The sequence below is a fragment of the Zosterops lateralis genome (genome assembly GCF_965231275.1).
Source record: "Zosterops lateralis genome assembly, chromosome: 1".
NCBI classification, from domain to species: Eukaryota; Metazoa; Chordata; class Aves; order Passeriformes; family Zosteropidae; genus Zosterops; species Zosterops lateralis.
The window spans coordinates 8,796,853-8,814,802 of NC_139762.1; the positions used below are offsets into that span (position 1 = coordinate 8,796,853).

The window sequence follows — 17,950 nt, forward strand, 5'->3', positions numbered from 1 at the left end:
AAACAACCTAAAAACCATCTTCTCTGTCTCTAAGCAGATACCTTCCCCATATGGGGAAAATCCACATGCTCAGAGATGCACAAAGGCTCCCCAAAATAGCAGCCTGCATGTGTGGTGGCAACTCTAGAAAAAAAACCAAACCAAACCAAACAAAAAAAAAAAAAAAAAAAAAAAAAAAAAAAAAAAAAAAAAAAAAAAAAAAACCAAAAAAAAAACACCAGAAACTCTGGGTTCAAAGTGTGGCCCATGATGTTTCCCATGTCAGAAAGGATGGTATTTCGCAGGCCATAGGCAATGAAGTGAAAGCAGTGAGCTGTGCTGGGGCCAAGTTACTGATTTCAGCCATTTCCAGATGTTATAAAATGTGAAGCAAAGGCTGAGGGATGGTTTCCATTTGAAAAGGATAACAGTGGTCCTAAAATGTTCTGTTTGCCACATGGAACATAAGGAACATAAACCAGTGCATAAAATAACAGGAACAGACGTGCACTTCCAGGTTTTATGGACAGGAAAGGATGGATAAAGAGCCCATATTTCCCCCCATGAGCCAGCTCATGTGAGACTGGCACTTTATTAGAGGTAACTCAGCTTGATACTAAATTTTTTAAATGCAGGTCTCAATGCAATTCTGCTAATTTAACCAAAAGTATACTTGTGTGTAATAAATTCAAACTGGCCACAGTCACGTGGCCTTTCTGCTGTGCCATCCCTGTGTTTCTAAAGCTTTGGGCTGAGCAGCCTTGGGAGCACTACACGTAGCACTTAGTAATATTTAAAGTCAAGTGATGGCCTTTTTGGCTGTCCCTGGGCCATTGATCCAATTTGCAGCTATTAGCATTCAGATGGAATAACTAATTAGGCAGAGTGTCAGGCAACGATTGCAAAGCAAACCATTTAAACCGTGCTGCTAATCTGTGTATTAATCTACTGAAAATGCTCCTAATACCGATTTAATTGCTGGGCCTTTGCTAATCTAGATTGTCGTTAATATTTCAAAAATAAATGTGCTGTCCTTGATGCAGAGAGTGTTTGTATGGAGGCAGTTTTGGCTACAGATATAAAGCCACAGAAATGGCATTCAGTTAAAAGAAGCTTTAGTGATCACATCCCTCCTTTACATTGGTTCTGTACCAGTATAACAACCTGGGCTTCTTCAGCATCTTTGCCTCCCATTTACAACAAAACTTAACCCTTTGGAAATTAGGATTAAAATACTTGTTTCTCCCTCTGTCTTCACACCATTATAGAAAAATAATTCTATTTCTCTCCCCCAGCCACCATACTTAATTGGGTTTTAAATTACCATTTTCATTGCCAATTTTCCACCTTCTCTGCTGCCCTGAAATATTGATTTCTGTCTGCGTCACTCATCCAGCTGCCAAAAAAGGAAAATTATTGCTATTGACAGATGTTAATTGAACGCTGTAAAAGTGATGCATGACTGAGCAGCTCACACTGTACTCCCCATTTACATTTCTTGTCACCTCAGCTATCACAATATGGGTCTTTTCTTTGGCAACATCTGTGTTTCTAAAGTGATATTTGCCACAGCCTCTGAAGAAATGCCATTTTGCTCCTACTCATCTGTGGCCAAAACACCAGAAAAATCTATTGGAATCGTGTCAGCATTTCCCACATCAAAGGCATGTTGTTATTTGTTCTTTTTCGTTTGTTTAGGATTGCCAATGCAGATCTTAAAGCCAGCAACCTTTGCAGACACCGCACACTACCCCTTGCTTCTGGTTGTGTAAGTTCTCACTTGTCCTTTCCTTCTGTTCACCTTATCAGGGCAGCTTGGGAACCTTGGCCATGATCAGAAACTTTTAAGATATGTTTTGTGCAGGGAATGCCAGAGTCCAGTACATTGGTCCCTACACTGTCTCACTTCACTTCTAGGAGAGGCCAGAAGTACATCCCTTCTTTCCCATGTTTGAGACAAAGTTTTCAGCTCCCAGGAGGGCACCCTGTTGAAATCCTGCAGAGTAAATTGTGGATTCTGTGAAGGTGTTTTATGTGCACTTCAACCATTTGTGGGGCAGAAACAGGAGGAGAAGGAATACAAGATGTGTTTTGACTTTCTGTCCCAGTGCTTAGTGCTCTCACCTTGTGATTAACAGGTAATTTTAGAGTGGAAATCAGTCAGCCTTACTAGAGCCTAAATTTTAGGTGTGCTCATGCAGAAATCATTCCCTTGTAAGTGCTAACAGTAAAGACAGAGCTGGAAATCTTTTAATATCTCCACGAAGTTAGCATTTATATTAGATAGGTAGGTTTTCCTCCTGGAGGGCAGAGCAGATGGATATTTCTTTATGCAACATTTAGCAATAATAATAAACATTACTGAGGGGGTTTTTTGCAATTCGGAAAGAAACTACAGCAGGGAATTTACTGACCTTGGAAGAACCCGTTTGGCCCTGGCTGCATCCCAGTGCCATCCCTGCCTTGCTGCCTGCCAGGGAGCACCCCATGAGGGAAAAGCCTCATGCAGGAGGGATGAATGCCTGGTGAATGCCTGTGCCACCCTGCACAACTCTCCACGAAGGACAAAGCCACTGCAGGAGTGTGTTGTTACATCATGGAATTACTGCAGAGAAAATGTGCTTCATTATCCAAGTGCTCGAGGAGGATTGGTTCTCATAAGTGCACAGCACTTAATTAGGCTGCCTCTGGAGCTGGGTGGGCTGGGGTCTCACTTGGATAAATGCAAATGGTTGAAGTCACATGTGCATTAAAGTCCTGCAGTGAACTGCCTGGTGTTTCTGAGAACCCCAAAAATGACAAAAAGGTGAATAAAAATGACAGTGGCTCTACAGTAATCCCAAGCCTAAATTATGGCTTAAAGTCATCATCATCGTCATCATCCCTTGTTTTTCTGAGCTGCCTGGCTGAAGTAGGGTCTGTATTTCTCAAGACAATTCTCCTGTGCAGGTTTAGACCCTCAGCAGAAGGGTGAAGAGAAGGTCTAACCCACTCCTTTCTCATTCTCACCAATTTTGGAGCAAACTGGCCATTATTAAGCCATTTTTTACAGCTTTAGTAGTGTCCTTTCCCTCTGTACTTGTGTGAAGCAGTGATGACAGAACCGCTTCAGCAGAAAATAAAAAAGAGCTTTTGGGGAACATAGAAAATAGATATACATTAGAGCAGGCATAAAAAAAGGAAAAGTCAACTAATGCCTGTGTCTGGTTACTCACAGGAGTGATTCACTTGCTCTGTTTACCCATAGGAGGAATCCTGACCAGTTAGAGATGTGTTTGCTGGTGTGGTTCAAACCTCATCTTAGAGGCTGCTGTGCACAGACAGAGCAGAAACCAACCTGCAGCTTCCACCCATCCTCAAAGCCCATCCCACCCCATCAGCCTCCTGCCTGCCATCCTTGCAGAGGCTGGTGTCCCCTTCCAGAAACCTCCCCTTACCCTGCACAATGGGGCTGTGGGTCCCCATCCCACGGCAATGCCCCAGCCCTGAGGAGGACATTTGGAGCTGTTTCCTTTCCTTGATGCCCATTTCTGTTGCAGAGATGGGACACCTGGCAGCCAGATTGTCACAGAGAGGTTCGAGGTGACGTGGGAGAGCGTCATGGTCAGCTCCCACAACGCCATCGTGCTCAAGTTCGACGGCCGCGGCAGTGGCTTCCAGGGAGCCAAACTGCTGCACGAGGTCAAGAGGAGGCTGGGCCTGCTGGAAGAGAAGGATCAGCTGGAAGCTGTCCGGTGAATGGCACTGTTAATTGAGGAAATTAATTCATTACGATAATTAACCCAAAACTCATTAGTCCGATTTGCTTTAATGGTGTTGTAGGGTAGAGCAAGGAGATGGGAAGGAGGGAGGGAGGGGCAATGTTGTTGTACAATTGCAACTGCCTGTGATGAGAGGGAGCTCATGTCAACCAGAGCAGAGGGAGAAAAACAAGCCTTAAACAGAGCTAAATTAGAGCACACTTATCTGTATCACATGTTCAAAGCCTATTTATTTTTAGCTCTGTACAGTCATACAGCCACAAACAAGGAAGCTTGAATATCTGTTCCTACATTAATCTTTTGCTTGCCTGGTAGTTGGAAAAAATCCATCTTTAAATCCTTAAACTTTTTAAACCAGGGCAAAACCCTAAATGTCAACTCCTGTCATACTGTTAGATTTATTCTGCACATAATCACGTTAAAACCACTATCAGAGTATTGCAATAGCTGTGCAATAGCTTATTATGGCTTCCAGTGGTAGTGCAGGTTATTTGTTGCCATTGCTTGGTCAAATCCAACACATGAGGCTGCAAGATTAAATCAGACAGATCCATGTGAAAGCAGCTTGGACTGGTGTGATTTGAATTGTCTGTGTCAAGGGGAAAGGACTTTAAACTGAAAAGGGGCAGGTTTGGATCAGATATTGGGAAGAAATTATTAACTATGAGGGTGTAAGAACTGGCACAGGTTGCCCAGAGAAGTTGTGGATGCCCCATCCCTGGAAGTGTCCAAGGCCAGGTTGAATGGGGCTTGGAGCAACCTGGGATAGTGGAAGGTGTCCTTGCCCATGGCAGAGAAGTTAGAGTTGGATGTTCTTTAAAGTCCCTTTCTACTCAAACCATTCTACATTTTTTTTCCTGGAGACAGTTTAATTTAAAGTTGATTAAAATCACACTGTTTTTTGCTCATGAAGGGAAAAAAATATTTTTAACCCATTTTGCTTTTCCTTTCTCATGTTCTAGGACAATGCTGCAGGAGCATTTCATTGATAAAACAAGAGTTGGTGTGTTTGGGAAGGTAATGTCTTGCCATTCTCCTCTGTGCTGTCCCACTTGGCTGACATGGCTAAACAGCTGATTTAAACCCTGATTTATTGACTATGTCAGTGGTGACTTTTTTATTATTATTTATTTATGGGATAGACTGCACCTTGCTCAGTGATGTTAAAGATAGAGGCTTTCATTTCACCAACTTGTTCATCAGCGACTTTTTTTAAATTAACCTCCAAGTGCAAAAAGTGACCGTTGCTCAGAAAACATCATCAGATAGTTCATCATGTTTTCCCATTGCAGACTTTCTTTTCATTTTCACCTTGCCTCCTAAAGCCTGTGGGAATGTGGGTACATCTAACTCATGTGTACAACAACCTTGTGGATTTCTGAGGTTGATTTGCCGTGTGTGCCTGGCTGGGAAACAGCCACTGTAAAGTATACACAGTCTGAGATGAGAGTGGGACTGTGAGGAGAAATTGTTTACTGTGGGAGACTCAGGCTGGGAGTGGGCGAAGAGAGCTGCACGTAGAGCAGCAGCTCTGCAGGGAATTGTGAACAGGCTGGCAGCAGACACTGAAATTGTGATGCTCATTTTAAGTAGAGACAGTCTAGGGTAAACTTTTTGGAGAGGTAGCATCTCTGGTTGGAGCTACAGCCATAAAGGGAGATGAAGAAGGCCAGCTCTTGGGCACACAACCCTCCTGCCTTCAGGAGGGTGCCAGACCAAGTGTGACCAGGGAGATGTCCCTTGGTTTGTGCCTTTCCAGGGCAAGGTGTTAAAGGCTCTGAAATGGCCAAGCATTTGCTGCAAGGTCTCAGCTGCATTATTGCCAAAGTAGCAGCGCCTCCCAGCAGGAACACCAACACCCCTGTCGCCTTCCTGTTCCAGGATTATGGTGGTTACCTGAGCACTTACATGCTTCCAGCTGGTGAAGACAACCAGGTGTTTGCCTGTGGAGCTGCTCTTTCCCCAGTGACAGACTTCAGACTATATGGTAAATCCCATTCCTCAGCCCACAGACCCTCTTGCTGACCACAAATTATGTTCCTTCCCTATCCTTTCCCACTTGTCATTCTTTCTTTCCCAAGATCCTGCTTGGTTTATAGTCTGTGTCTTTTTAGGAGTAGCCATAAACCGTTTTTCACCACTAAAGCAATTTAGCTGGCACCAGTGGGACCAGCCATGGTAGTCAGAGTAATCAAATCACTTTATTACTCCTTTTAAATAGAGGAAAATTGTCATTAAACCCCTCCAGCCTTTGCCACCAACCATCCCCACTCCCCTGAACATGCTTCCTTCCTTCCTTCCTGAAGCGCCCATCCATGCAAGCTGTGGTGCAGTCTGCCTGGCCTATCCTGCCTCTGACTATAGCACTACCCTGTACATGGTGGTTCTTTCTCTCAGGGGTAGCAATTCCCTTTGCACTTAGTGCCTGTGAAAATTGGGACTGACAGGGAAGTCATTGGTGTTCAGCCAGACTTCAGGAGCTGTACAGTTATCCCTGAGACCAAAGGGTGCTTGCTGCTGATGGAGAAGGTCCCATGTGAAAGGAGAAAGGGACACAACATGATAGAGCTCTTCTATCTCAGCTGCATTAAAAAAGAAAAATAAAAAGGGTTTTCTGTGACTTATTTAGAGACTAGAAGTACATGGTGGCAATGACAGACTGTGGTATCACACATATCCTTAATGTATTTTCAAAAACTTTTAGAAATGTGTCCTCTATATTAACGCCATGTTAGAAAATAAGGAGGGGAGGGGGTTTAGCATTTGCAATATTTGACTCAAAAGCATCATTGTATTCATGACTGAAAGTGATATTTTCATTTTTTCTCTTCAAGCTTCAGCCTTTTCTGAAAGATACTTGGGCTTGCACGGGGTTGATAACAGAGCATATGAGGTAACTGCATGGACACTGCATTTCCCTGATAAAATGTGAACTGGGTCTTAACTCTCCCTCCATGTGTTCTCCTTTGGGGAGGAAGCAAGGCTGTGCAAGAGGGACTTACTAGTGAAGCTCTGAAGGTGCCCTTCAGCCTGCTTACTGCTTTTCTTGTCTTAATAGTAATCATGGATAAAGTTTTTATTGATTAGACCTTGTGCCTGCTTCTCTAAATTGAGTAAATACAGTTTTAGAGATTGAAAGAGCTGAGTGACTCAGATGTGCCCAAGAGGGCACAGTGTCATGACCTCCTTGAAAGTTCTTGCCAATGGTCTTGTCACTTTGATTCTTTGTGAGATAAACAAATTCAAGTGAAACTCAGCTTGACTTTCTCAAACTTTGTGATATTTCAGATAGGCAGAACTCTGTGCCAGAACTGAGCAGGACGTGGAAAAGGAAACACAGCACCAGTTAATAAAGACATTATTTCATATACCAATGGGATCAGTTGGATCCTGTGCTGAAATTACTTGGAGACAAAACTAGATAAAGAAAAGTCACACAAACAAAATTTTTTATAGAGAAAATCTAGTTCAGCCTCTAAGCCTTGTCTGCAGGCAGAAGACCTGAAGGCAGCAAAGGTCTGACACTGTTCTCACAGGGAAAGCAGATACCACCCTCACCCTACCTGTGTCCTCACAAGGGAAGGTTTATCCTGGTTGCCTAAACTCTGAGTTCATTGTCTTTCAAATTTTGCACTCATAATCTCTACATTAGTGAAAAGGCTTTTTGTTCTTTTAGAAATTGTTTGTATTTATATTCCCTTGTTCATCTGAAAGACAGCTGGAGGCAAAGATGTTCTCAGCAGTGGACACTTGAATGTCGTATCAGATCATCCCCTCAGCTTTAAAAACTCATTGAGGTTGATTTTCAAACCACACCAAAGTCCCTCCAGATCCATGAAGTGTTCTTAGGCTTAGGCACCTGGGAACACTTTTCATTGGTGCTTTTTATTCACTTTGATATTTTCCATATATTTTACAGTTCAGACTTTTATTGAACATTATCAGAACAGAGGAGGGTCTCTGACACATTCCTGCTGCTGACACTGCCCTGCCAGCACAGGGTGGGGGTCTATTGTACCTCTAGATTTATATAAGTAGCCAGGAGAAGAATATGCTGTTCTGGTGTCTGCTTGTTATCCTGGTGATAAAGTATTAAATGGAAATAAGCACTTCTATTGCCTCCATATAAATTGCTAATTTCTAGCAAGTTTTTTAATCTTATTACAACCTTTACCTTCACAGATCAGCAAATTATCACACAGAGTCTCATTACTAAAGGACCAGACATTTTTGATCATTCATGCTACTGCTGATGGTAAGTCAGCCCATCATTTGAGCTCATTATATTTTTGTGTTGGCTTTGATTTTTGTTAATTAAATTTGTCTCTTTAATGATTGCAATCTGTTTTTTACAGAAAAAATACATTTTCAGCATACTACGGACCTTATCACACACCTAATTAGGGCAAAGGCTAATTACAGTTTGCAGGTACAGTATATGTTTCTTTTTTTTTTCTCTCTATTTGAGCAGTTATTTCCCTATTTGAACTCAAACTGCTGTTATCAAGCAAGGTTTGAAAAACCACTTGCAAACTCAGCCTGGCAGTAGAAGTAGCACCAGCATATAACATGTTTCTATTAGTCCCATGCTTATGTGACATCAGTGTTTTGCTCTGGACAGTTGTAGAACAATTACTGAATTACAGTAAATCAGGTTATGAGAGACATATCCCTAAGGAGTTCATGTCTGTTGAGTTTCTTTGGGAACAACAGAACAAGTTCAGGATGAACTCCGGGGAAACAGGGTTCTAAACTAAATCAACTAGAAAAGTTACAAATATATATATCCCTTAAATCCGACATCCACTATGCACAGCTCCACTTTCCACCAAATTATATCTCTGTTTTGCTGAATGGTCCATGTCCAAGCCATTACATCTTTCAAAATGAACCCACCTCAGCATCCCTGCCTAGACAACCCATTATGATCCTCTTGAATTTCTTCAAATTACCTGCTCCATTTAAATGAAAAGCTGGGTTTAAACTATTTCGTTTCGGGCTTCACAATTTATTTTTTTTTCAATTTAATTACTTCTCCAGCAATATTTATTCATTTTTTTAACTTAATGACATTTTTGCTTTAAAGCCCTCATTTTAGTCAGTACAACCTAATGCCATTTCTCTCCAAAACTGCACATTTTTTGATTTTCACAAGGAAAGTGTGGGCTGGTTCTTCTTAGACTGAACCTGTTCAGAACATAATTAAACAGAAAATCCTCCACCCCAAAAAAGTTCCTTGTGAAGGCAGATGCAAATCTGCACTTGGAGCACTGTGGTGCTCAAACTCCCCTGGGCCTCGTGAGCATCCATGGGAAGCCCTCTGATGCTGAGGAGATGCAGTGGGTTTGCAGCTCAAGCTGCAGGTGTGGGTGTTCAGTCCTGAGACTTTAAGCTCTAAAAGGTGTGCATTTACCTGTTTCTTTGCAGATTTACCCTGATCAAAGCCATTACTTCAGCAATGCAGCATTTGAGCAGCACTTGTACCAGTCCATTGTCAACTTCTTTGTGGAGTGTTTCGAGGTTCCAGACAAACTCCCACTAGCCCCACTGAAAGAGGAGGAGGAGGATGATTAACCCTACTTGTCCGTGCTAAGCACAAGGCAGATCTCTCTGACAATATGCAACTGGATCATTTTCCTGAAGAAAGAGATGTTGTTAGCATGTATTTTAAAAAAAATAATCAAAAACTGAAAGCAGCTCCTCTGCTTTACTTGACAGCAACTCCTTCCTAAATGGAAGAACATTAAGCATGGTGAACTCAGCAGAAACTGCTGTCTGAAATAAATCCATCACAACCAACATCTTCTTTTTCTTTGGATTTTTTTTTTTTTTTTTTTTTTTTTTTTTTGGCCACAAAATGACTTCTGGAGCGAAAATGGTGAGGCGTTGAACTTGAAGGAACACCTCAAGAAACCACTTTGAGAACTTTGACTCTTCGCAGTCAAGCAGTAGCAGTGAAATCCATCATCCACATTAAGGTTACTATAGTTAGCATCACATTGTGTGAGGAAAAAAAAATCTAATCTCATACATGGAGAAGATTATAGCACAATTATTTTAAAGGATACAGATTCATGCACTTGCCTGCTCTTTTCCATCTTCAGGAGGTTTGTCATTGCTACAGGATGCACAAATCCAATTGTGCAAAATATCACTATAGTTACACTGATCTTTACCTTCCTGTAATTATTTTGTTAATTCTGTATGGCTTTTACTTCTGTTGTTCATTGGGTCTCATGCTTACCTTATTAGCTTCTCAGCTTGTTCTGGATGGGGAAAAAACCATAAAACGAATTAACCAACTCACTTTAGACCTCAGGGGTCTAATGAGGCAATGGGACTTGAGCTACCCAGATATTAAAAAAATCTATTGGAATAAAGCAAAGAAAAACTCACTCTTGAGTTCCCAAAATAGCTCTTGCCAGCAAGATTGAGTATTTTCTTTGGCAGCCTTGAAAAATATGCACATAAATAAGCTAAATCAGCTTACATTGAGATATTTTTTATTGCGATGTAGAAAAATATGCGACAGTCATGATTATTCTTTCTCTTTCTTTGGTGTTGGAACAAATGGTTGGTAACCTGCTAGGGAACAGCTAGGTGAGGCTGTGGTACAGGAATTTGTACCAGAGACCTCACAGGTCATCTTATAAAGCCAATTAAACATAGACAATGTGCAGAGATTTATTGCACGTGCTATCTGTGGCTTAGTCTTATTCCAGGTCATTGATTAGCATATTTCAAACACATTTAATTATCTCTCCTGTTCACACTAGTTTTGACAACCGTAAAAGAAGAAAAAATAAAAGGTGGATTTTTTTTTTTTTGCTTTAAAGGGTCTAACTGTTCATTTTAGCAGTGGAAAGCAACTTTTAAAACTTCCTGTGAAAACATTCAGCTCTCAGAAAGGAATCCAACTTCTATCCACTTCCACGTACAGCGTCATAAGAATTTTGACAGTGTCGCTTCTTGTAAAATATTCTGACCAAATGTACAGCCAGTATTAATACTGTATATTTCATTTTGTTGTATATAAAGGAATGTAAGTCAGCTCTTTGTCAGATCCCCAATCCAATATTAGTCTTGTGTTCGACATGCATGCAGGTAACACTTCTTTGCTGGTCAGGACTCCTTAGAAGCACTAGCTTGGAAATATAACAATTAATGTAATTTCTTTTCTTGTTTTAACAGCTTGAATGTCAATGCCGGTTCCTACTTTTTACATAGTACTGTGGGTAAACTCACATCCTGACAGCAATGATGATGTTTCCATTGTGTTCTTTAGTGTGTCTTTTTTCTTACCTTTATTTTAAGCTTTGAATGTTGGTTGTACTTTGACCACCATGAAAAAAATATATTGATGAACCACAGAAATTACCTAGTTTGGTTGGGATTATCTCCTTTACTTTACAGTGCATCAACATTGTGTGAACAAGAACTACGGTGTAAATCTGCTTTATCTGGCAAAAGGCCAAATAGACCATGAGAATGCTGCGTGTCCAGATTTTGCTACGCTGACCAGGCTCGAGAGCCTGAAATGAACTTGAACTCAGAAATGTAAAAATCTGCTCTGTCCACAATCTTTTGTAGAAAGAACTTTAGGATGTGGCATGGTAGTGTTTGTTCATTCATGGAATAAAACATTATTTTACCACCCTGGTTGCTACTGCTGTTATTTGGTGTTAAGTTATTAAATAAGCATCAAGTTGCTGGAGGTGCTATTTCTGCTTGAATTGAGCCCAAACGGGCACATTCTGACTTTCTGCACATCATCTGTGCCAGAGTGTCCCATCAGCTGACACCCACTAGATCAAACTTGATTTAGAGGAAGAGAAATTTAGTATTTCAAAGCCAAACCAAGAAATTATTGAGGACACTTACTCCAGTCTTTGTTTCCAGCAAATCAGGAAATGAGAAAATGGAGCACTGGGACAGGGAAGGGCAGATTGCAACAGTACAAAATAGCTTTGCTGTTATTTTGTTTAATTATCTAAATGCAACAAGTATTTTTGTTATTGTCCAAACAAATCAAGCTTAGACTCTCAGCTCACTGGCATATCTGGATGCCATAATGTTCAACTGTGGCATCCCAAAGAGGAAGAGAACTAATGAGCAGTGCCCTACTAATTCAGAAGGAAACCACAGAGGGAAAAATGAAGCATTGCTGGTAGCTAATTAACAAAGCCAGGCAGCCAGCCATGTTTGTAATTGTCTATGGGTTCAGGCATAGAGCTCATAAACCCATCCAAGCTCTGCTTATGAGCCCAAGCCAAGTAAATGCTGCTTCTTTGAAGGATGGGAAGGAAAAAAATTGAGTGAATGAGAAAGGGATGTTCCCATGGGAAGACCAGTGGAGTCTGCAGTTTGCAATGGGGAAAAATGGCATTTAGTGGGGGAGGTTGAAGGTACAAGGCCAATGCTGGTACCTAAGATGTGCTCCTGCACATGCTCTCTGCCCATGTTGTCCCAAACCTCACCTGGGTTGGCAGTGACCAGGCTCTGGATGTTTAAACTTTGTGTGCTGGGTCCCAGGGCTCATCTGCCCTGCAGTCCTTCCTGGGGCTGGCACAGACCTGCCAGACCTGCCTGTTTGGGGTCTGGGCTGAGGACAAATTTCTGCCGTGACCTGAGTAAATGCTGGCTCCCTGTGTTGCGCATCCCTCTCTGGACTTCTTACCTGCTTTCCACTGGCAAATGAAGAGTAAATGGCAGAAACGGAAAAGATAAGAGAAAAAGCTCAAAATCTCAGTTGTCAATTCCCTAATCACATTGCCTTACTGAGCCCAGTGTTTGCTTATTTTTATTCTGCTCTCTAAAGTAAAGCTCCCAGCTGGAGTCTCAGAGTGGAGCTTAGGACACTTGCTAAGATCTGCCTCCTCTTCCCACTGCATCTTTCCATCCTTTTCCCATTCAGCATGGTTACAGTCTGAAAGCAAACCCAGCATGCTTTTGGAAACCAGGAAGAGACAAATATAAAACCAGCATGGTGAGCCCCCTCAATAAGCCATAACCAAAATAAATTCTTTATTCTAATAGCTAATTCATGATGGATTTTTTTTTCTTTGAGACATTAATGAAAAGCCTCAGATTAAATGATGCTACATTCTGCCTCCTCACTGGAAGAACAGCTTTAATTGAGATGTCCATTTCCATGACTGAGAGCAAAGAAGAGTAAAAAGCAAATACAGACGGAACAAGGCCCCAGGAAAGCACAAAAGTAAACCATGCTGCAGTATTCCTGTAGAATAGCAAGGTTCCCTCCAGGCTGTTTGTTTGGTATTTTTTTTACTTACTTCACTTAAAATCCACCTTTTGGGTCATTTTAAAACAAGAAACAACTCTCTGAGCTGATGCGAATGCTCTCATCCTTGCAGTGTGTTTGCAACAGCTGTTGTCAATGTCCTGAACTGCAGTTTGTGCTGAGCAGTTCCAGTAACTTGAACTGACATGTAATTTCCAGTGAGCATTTGGAACCTGCCTGCAGAAGATCCTGAGCACCTGCTCCCCACCACCTTGTTTGGGAGCACTCAAAGTGAGGCTTAGTCCTTTACCCGAAAAACCAAACCCAGAGCAAAGCATGAACAAGGCAAATCCTCTGCTGCACATTCTGCTCTGAAACACCACAGGAAAAGAGAGCAGAGGGTCAGGAGCTCAGATTCTGGCTGTGACAGCTCCTGGTTGACTTTTGTTCCCTGTAAATTCCCATTTGAATGTGCAGAAAGCAGGGAATCGAGGAGTTTCTTTTGCCTGCACTCAACTCCTTTGTCATCAGACCAATGCTGCCATCACATGAGCCATGGCGCACATGAGGAAACGTGGCTATCACAGGAACCAGGCATGAGTTTGTCATCTATTAAAAAGTGTTGCAGAGCAAGGGGGAAATAAGCCCAGAGGTGGGATAGCCCATCCTGAGACACAGCCCTCCTCTGACATGGTTAGGGCCATGCCCAGGAGAAACAGAGAGACTCTCCAGACGTTTTCAGTCTGTGCATTAAGGCAGGTGCCAAAAAGCTGATGAGAAAAATAAGACTAGCACAGTAAGCATAAATTTCCTAGCTATCAAACCTCTGTGGGACATCTGTAGGAGTCTAGAAATCAGGATGAGCTGAAGACAGCTGAGATCTGGCTCCCAGCTCTTCCTTGGAGCTGCTCATCACAACCAGCACCCTCAGAGCTGCCAGGAGCAAGAAGCACATGCACCCATGATGATGTTGAGAGTTCTAGGGGGAAACAGATATGGGCACATTCTCACCCAAAAGCCACCAGTTGGGCCTGCAATTTTATCCTGCATCTTGTGCTCCTGGAAGTTAGTGGTCACTGAGGAAATTAGCAGTGGAGTGTGAGCAGTAAGCACATATCAGTGGGTGTGCTGAAAGACAGAGAAGGGCTGGTGCCATGACAGGAGCAGAAATCACTGCTGCAGGACTATCAGTACCAGAGCTGGTGATAAGGTTTTTGTCAGATGATGATGATGAAGGTGTTGTAAGGGACAGGAGCAAACCATGCCCCAGCTCTCAGTGGAAACAAAAGCTGGAGCTATGGAATAATTTTTAATCCTTATCGTCTCTGCACAGTGGGCAGGGTTCTTCTGCAGTTCTTCTTGAAGAGGCATTTTTTGAAAGTAGAAGCCCCAGAAACATTAAATTCAATCCCCATGTCTCTGTGATCCACTAGACTTTTGTTCTCACTGTGATCATTCTGATAATGATATCATTTACAAGGAAATTGGGATAGGAGGAACATTTTTCACTTGTCTCTAGAGACAGGCTGTAAACAATTTATCTGCAACACAGCAACAGCAGCCACAAACTCAGCCCAAACTTCCTTTAAAATATCTGCAACTCTGCCTCAACCAATAACAGTTGAAAAGGCACAGTCTTTACCTACATCAGGATTTTAAAGAGAAAATATCCTTTTTCCTTCACTCAGCATCTTCAGGAAAGAAAGTAAAGTAGAGGAAATAATTCCCACTTCATTGGATGCAAAGACTTTCCCTATCTGCAGTAGCCCTGGGTTACCTCGTCTGGGAACTCCTGTAGAAAGATGTCTTTAGGAAAAAGTTACAGTGCCACAGTTTTTTCGGGACAGATGTCAGCCAGTTCCATGGAGGGGTGCAGTAAAATGCAAATGTCTACATGGAACATCTCTGCAGCTGAGACAGCCATTCTAGACTTTATAACTTTTTATTCAGACTAATAGGCACTTTATGGCACAATTTCATAGAATCATGGCTTGGATTATGTCCTAGGGTGACTTTATGATGCTTGTATCCCCAGTCATCTGAATTTTAAGTTCTGCACTTTTAAGGCTGGTTCCAAGAGCAAAGGGGGAAGAAGAAGTCACAGTTTGTTTGCAGAAACTGCTCTTGCTTCTCTGCATCCTTCTCACAGACAGTGTTGTTGTCTGCAGCAGGGACAGCAGGAGAGAGCTCTCCTTTGCTTCTTTGCTTTTAGTTGGTTTTTAGCTAGCTGAGTGAGGCAGAGAAATTCCCTGGATTGTGGCTTTTTTTTTTTTTTTTTTTTTTTTTTTTTTTTTTTTTTTTTTTTTTTTCTTTTCCTTGGAACTGTTCAGCCCTGCTCTGGAGTGAAAGCCCAGAAAAACCCTGGGAGCTCACACCTGTGGCCCACCAGGGTCCAGGATGGCATTTTCCCATGCCAGAGGGACTGATAAGAGACTGAGTAAGCTGAGCAACACCCCAGAGCAAGGACTTTCTGAATTTGCCCTCTCTTCAGAACAGTGAGAGGTTTTGTTTTTCAATGTTATTTATTTTTTATTCTTGTGAATGGTTTGTTAAATAAACAGGTTTTTTCCACTTTTCTCCAAGGAAATCTTTCCCCTAACCAGCTGGGAGAGGAACCATTTGAATTTGCTTTCTAGAGGGACACCTTTGGAAGTTTCCTCCCAAATTTGCCCTAAACCAGGACAGGTTGTAAGGGACCTTAAAGACCACCTAGTTCCAACACCCATTCCAACCCAAATGAATCCAGCCAGCTCCCTATGCCCACTTTGTGAGGGCACACTCAGTGGGCTGCGTGGACCAGGCAGATCTGGGTGAGCAGACCAGCTGCAGATATCTCTTTTCATCCCAGGAAACAGGGACAACAAACAGAGAAAGTATTGGATTTGTAAAGGAATGATTCCTAACCCCTCAGTTTTCTACCAAGTTGCTGAGTGCAGCTATGAGCAGAGCACAGGCACTTGCTCTTATATATTTATTACACTTTCCAGCTCCAGGAAGCTTTAGAGTGGTAGGATGCCATCTGCTGCTCCAAAGGGTTACTTGCTGCCTCCTTATCCCTTCCCAGCGGGCAGCTCCCACTGATGAGGAAAAACTTGGAATAAATTTGGAACATTTGTGAAGTGAAAATCTTTTCATCCATAAAAAAATACATTCTCAGATAATAGAAAACGGAGTGAAGAGTTTAATCTCACAGGCGCTGGCTCAGTTATGAAGAAAAGTTTGTGCAATGAATGAGGCATCCTAGAGAAGACACACAATATTTACCCACAGACCAGCTTGCCAAGAAGATTGGATTTTGTATCATTCCAGTGTAATGCCAAGAATTGCTTCTAATTCTGCCAGCACCCATCCCATTACCAGAGAAACAATAACCTCCACATCTGTGAGCGGTTGTGATGGCCTGTGACCCTGAGATATGGTCCCAGCATGTCTTTCTAAAGCCTGTAGAGTGAAGAACAAATTAAAACACCCCATCAGCTCTTAGAGACTGGAACTTAAACCTGCGAGCAAGCTCTATTAAGTCCAGTAATAGACACCAGTCATACTCAGCCACACAATGGAAGTAAAAGGGGATGAACAGCACTTCATCAGCTCCGGCACTCCAGAAGTAATAAGCATCATGCTGGGCTCACTGCACTGACTAATCCATAATTTATTTGGCTTCATAAATATCAAAACATACCACAGCTGTTAGTACTTCAGTGCAAACCCTACAAATATTGCTTCAATTATTCAAGAGCTCGTTGCAGGAGCCAGTCGACTGCTTCGAAGGTGCAATTACAGAAGGTATCTATTGCTTGGGAGTTTCAGCAGAGCAGTTGCCACCCAGGCCCCTGAGGCAGTTGGTGCAGGGAGTGCTGGGAGCACCAACAATAAGAGGACAAAATTGCCTTTCCCTCAAAAATAGCCTAAAGCCTTGAGCCCCACACAGGAGGGGATGCAGGCGGTTGGTGGCAGCACTCAGAGGAGTTGTGTGTGGTCCCTGAGAGCCTTTAGAGACATGTCTGTTTCAGCACCTCCCTCTGAGAGGCTGCCCAAATGGTCATTAAACCAACAATCCCAAAGCTTGCACTCCTAAATTTTTCCTTCATGCAGGACAGAACCCTCCATGCAGACAGCCCCAGACTTGTCTTGAATGATCAAATTATGTCTCCACCAAGGAACGCCCACCTGAAGCCACCCTGGGCTTTTCCTCCAGAAGATATCTCCCTCTCTCAATGGTATTTGAGCGCCAGAGACAAGACCAGAGGCTGTGTCCAGTTGCTGGTTGGTTTGAGGTCAGGGTTACAGTGACCAGAAGGGACAGTGACATCAGCTCCCACACACATCATCCCTGTCCATGCTCCTTCCTCCACTGGGGTTCATACAACAACAACAACAACAACAAATCACCTCTGTTTAAAGCCAGGTTTCCATGTTGGACCATGTGGAAGTTGCTGGTTGTGTTTTGAGGGCCAATACATTCCTCCACTGAGAAGAAAAAATAAATTATCAGTTTAATTTTTATTTCTTTCCTGTTCTTTCTTCCTGCAAAGAAATGGGGAAAGGGAGGTCCCAGGGACCAGCAACCATCAAGGGCTCAGCACAGAGCAGCACATAGCCTGGGTGCATACATGGGTTTGGGATCCTCACATCCTTCACAAAACAACACAAAGAATATCATCTGGATTTGATGTTAGATAGCCTGGCCAATGCCTGCAATGCCTTTAGCTAAGTAAGCAGGACAAAGTCAAAATGCAAGTGTGAATAGACCTACAGCAAATCCCATTTGAGGATATGAAGCCTGACTTCTAAATAAATGCAAATTTAATTTCATGTCCAGGAACTAGAGACCTGCTGATCCAGTTTGTTCTATCCTTTTCCTCTGGAAGTGGGAAGCTGCCTTCCTGCATGTCCAAAGTTTTTTAAAGGGGTTGTTTTTCTGATCTTCAATAGGACCAGAGCAAACTACTGATGTTTCAACATGGCC

The 17,950-nt window shown here is 42.5% G+C and overlaps 1 protein-coding gene across 3 annotated transcripts in view; it reads left to right on the forward strand.

Moving 5' to 3' along the window:
- The window catches only part of DPP6 (dipeptidyl peptidase like 6), a 399,855-nt gene extending 389,289 nt beyond the window's left edge, over positions 1-10,566 (forward strand). For all 3 annotated transcript variants that reach the window (XM_083881406.1, XM_083881408.1, XM_083881407.1), the window contains exons 19-26: positions 1,678-1,747; positions 3,519-3,713; positions 4,703-4,757; positions 5,622-5,727; positions 6,575-6,633; positions 7,923-7,995; positions 8,096-8,169; positions 9,168-10,566. In XM_083881406.1, the coding sequence (XP_083737532.1) occupies positions 1,678-1,747; positions 3,519-3,713; positions 4,703-4,757; positions 5,622-5,727; positions 6,575-6,633; positions 7,923-7,995; positions 8,096-8,169; positions 9,168-9,314 (779 nt within the window). In that variant the 3' untranslated portion in view covers positions 9,315-10,566. The remainder of the gene's footprint in view (positions 1-1,677; positions 1,748-3,518; positions 3,714-4,702; positions 4,758-5,621; positions 5,728-6,574; positions 6,634-7,922; positions 7,996-8,095; positions 8,170-9,167) is intronic.
- The last annotated feature ends 7,384 nt before the right edge of the window (positions 10,567-17,950 follow it).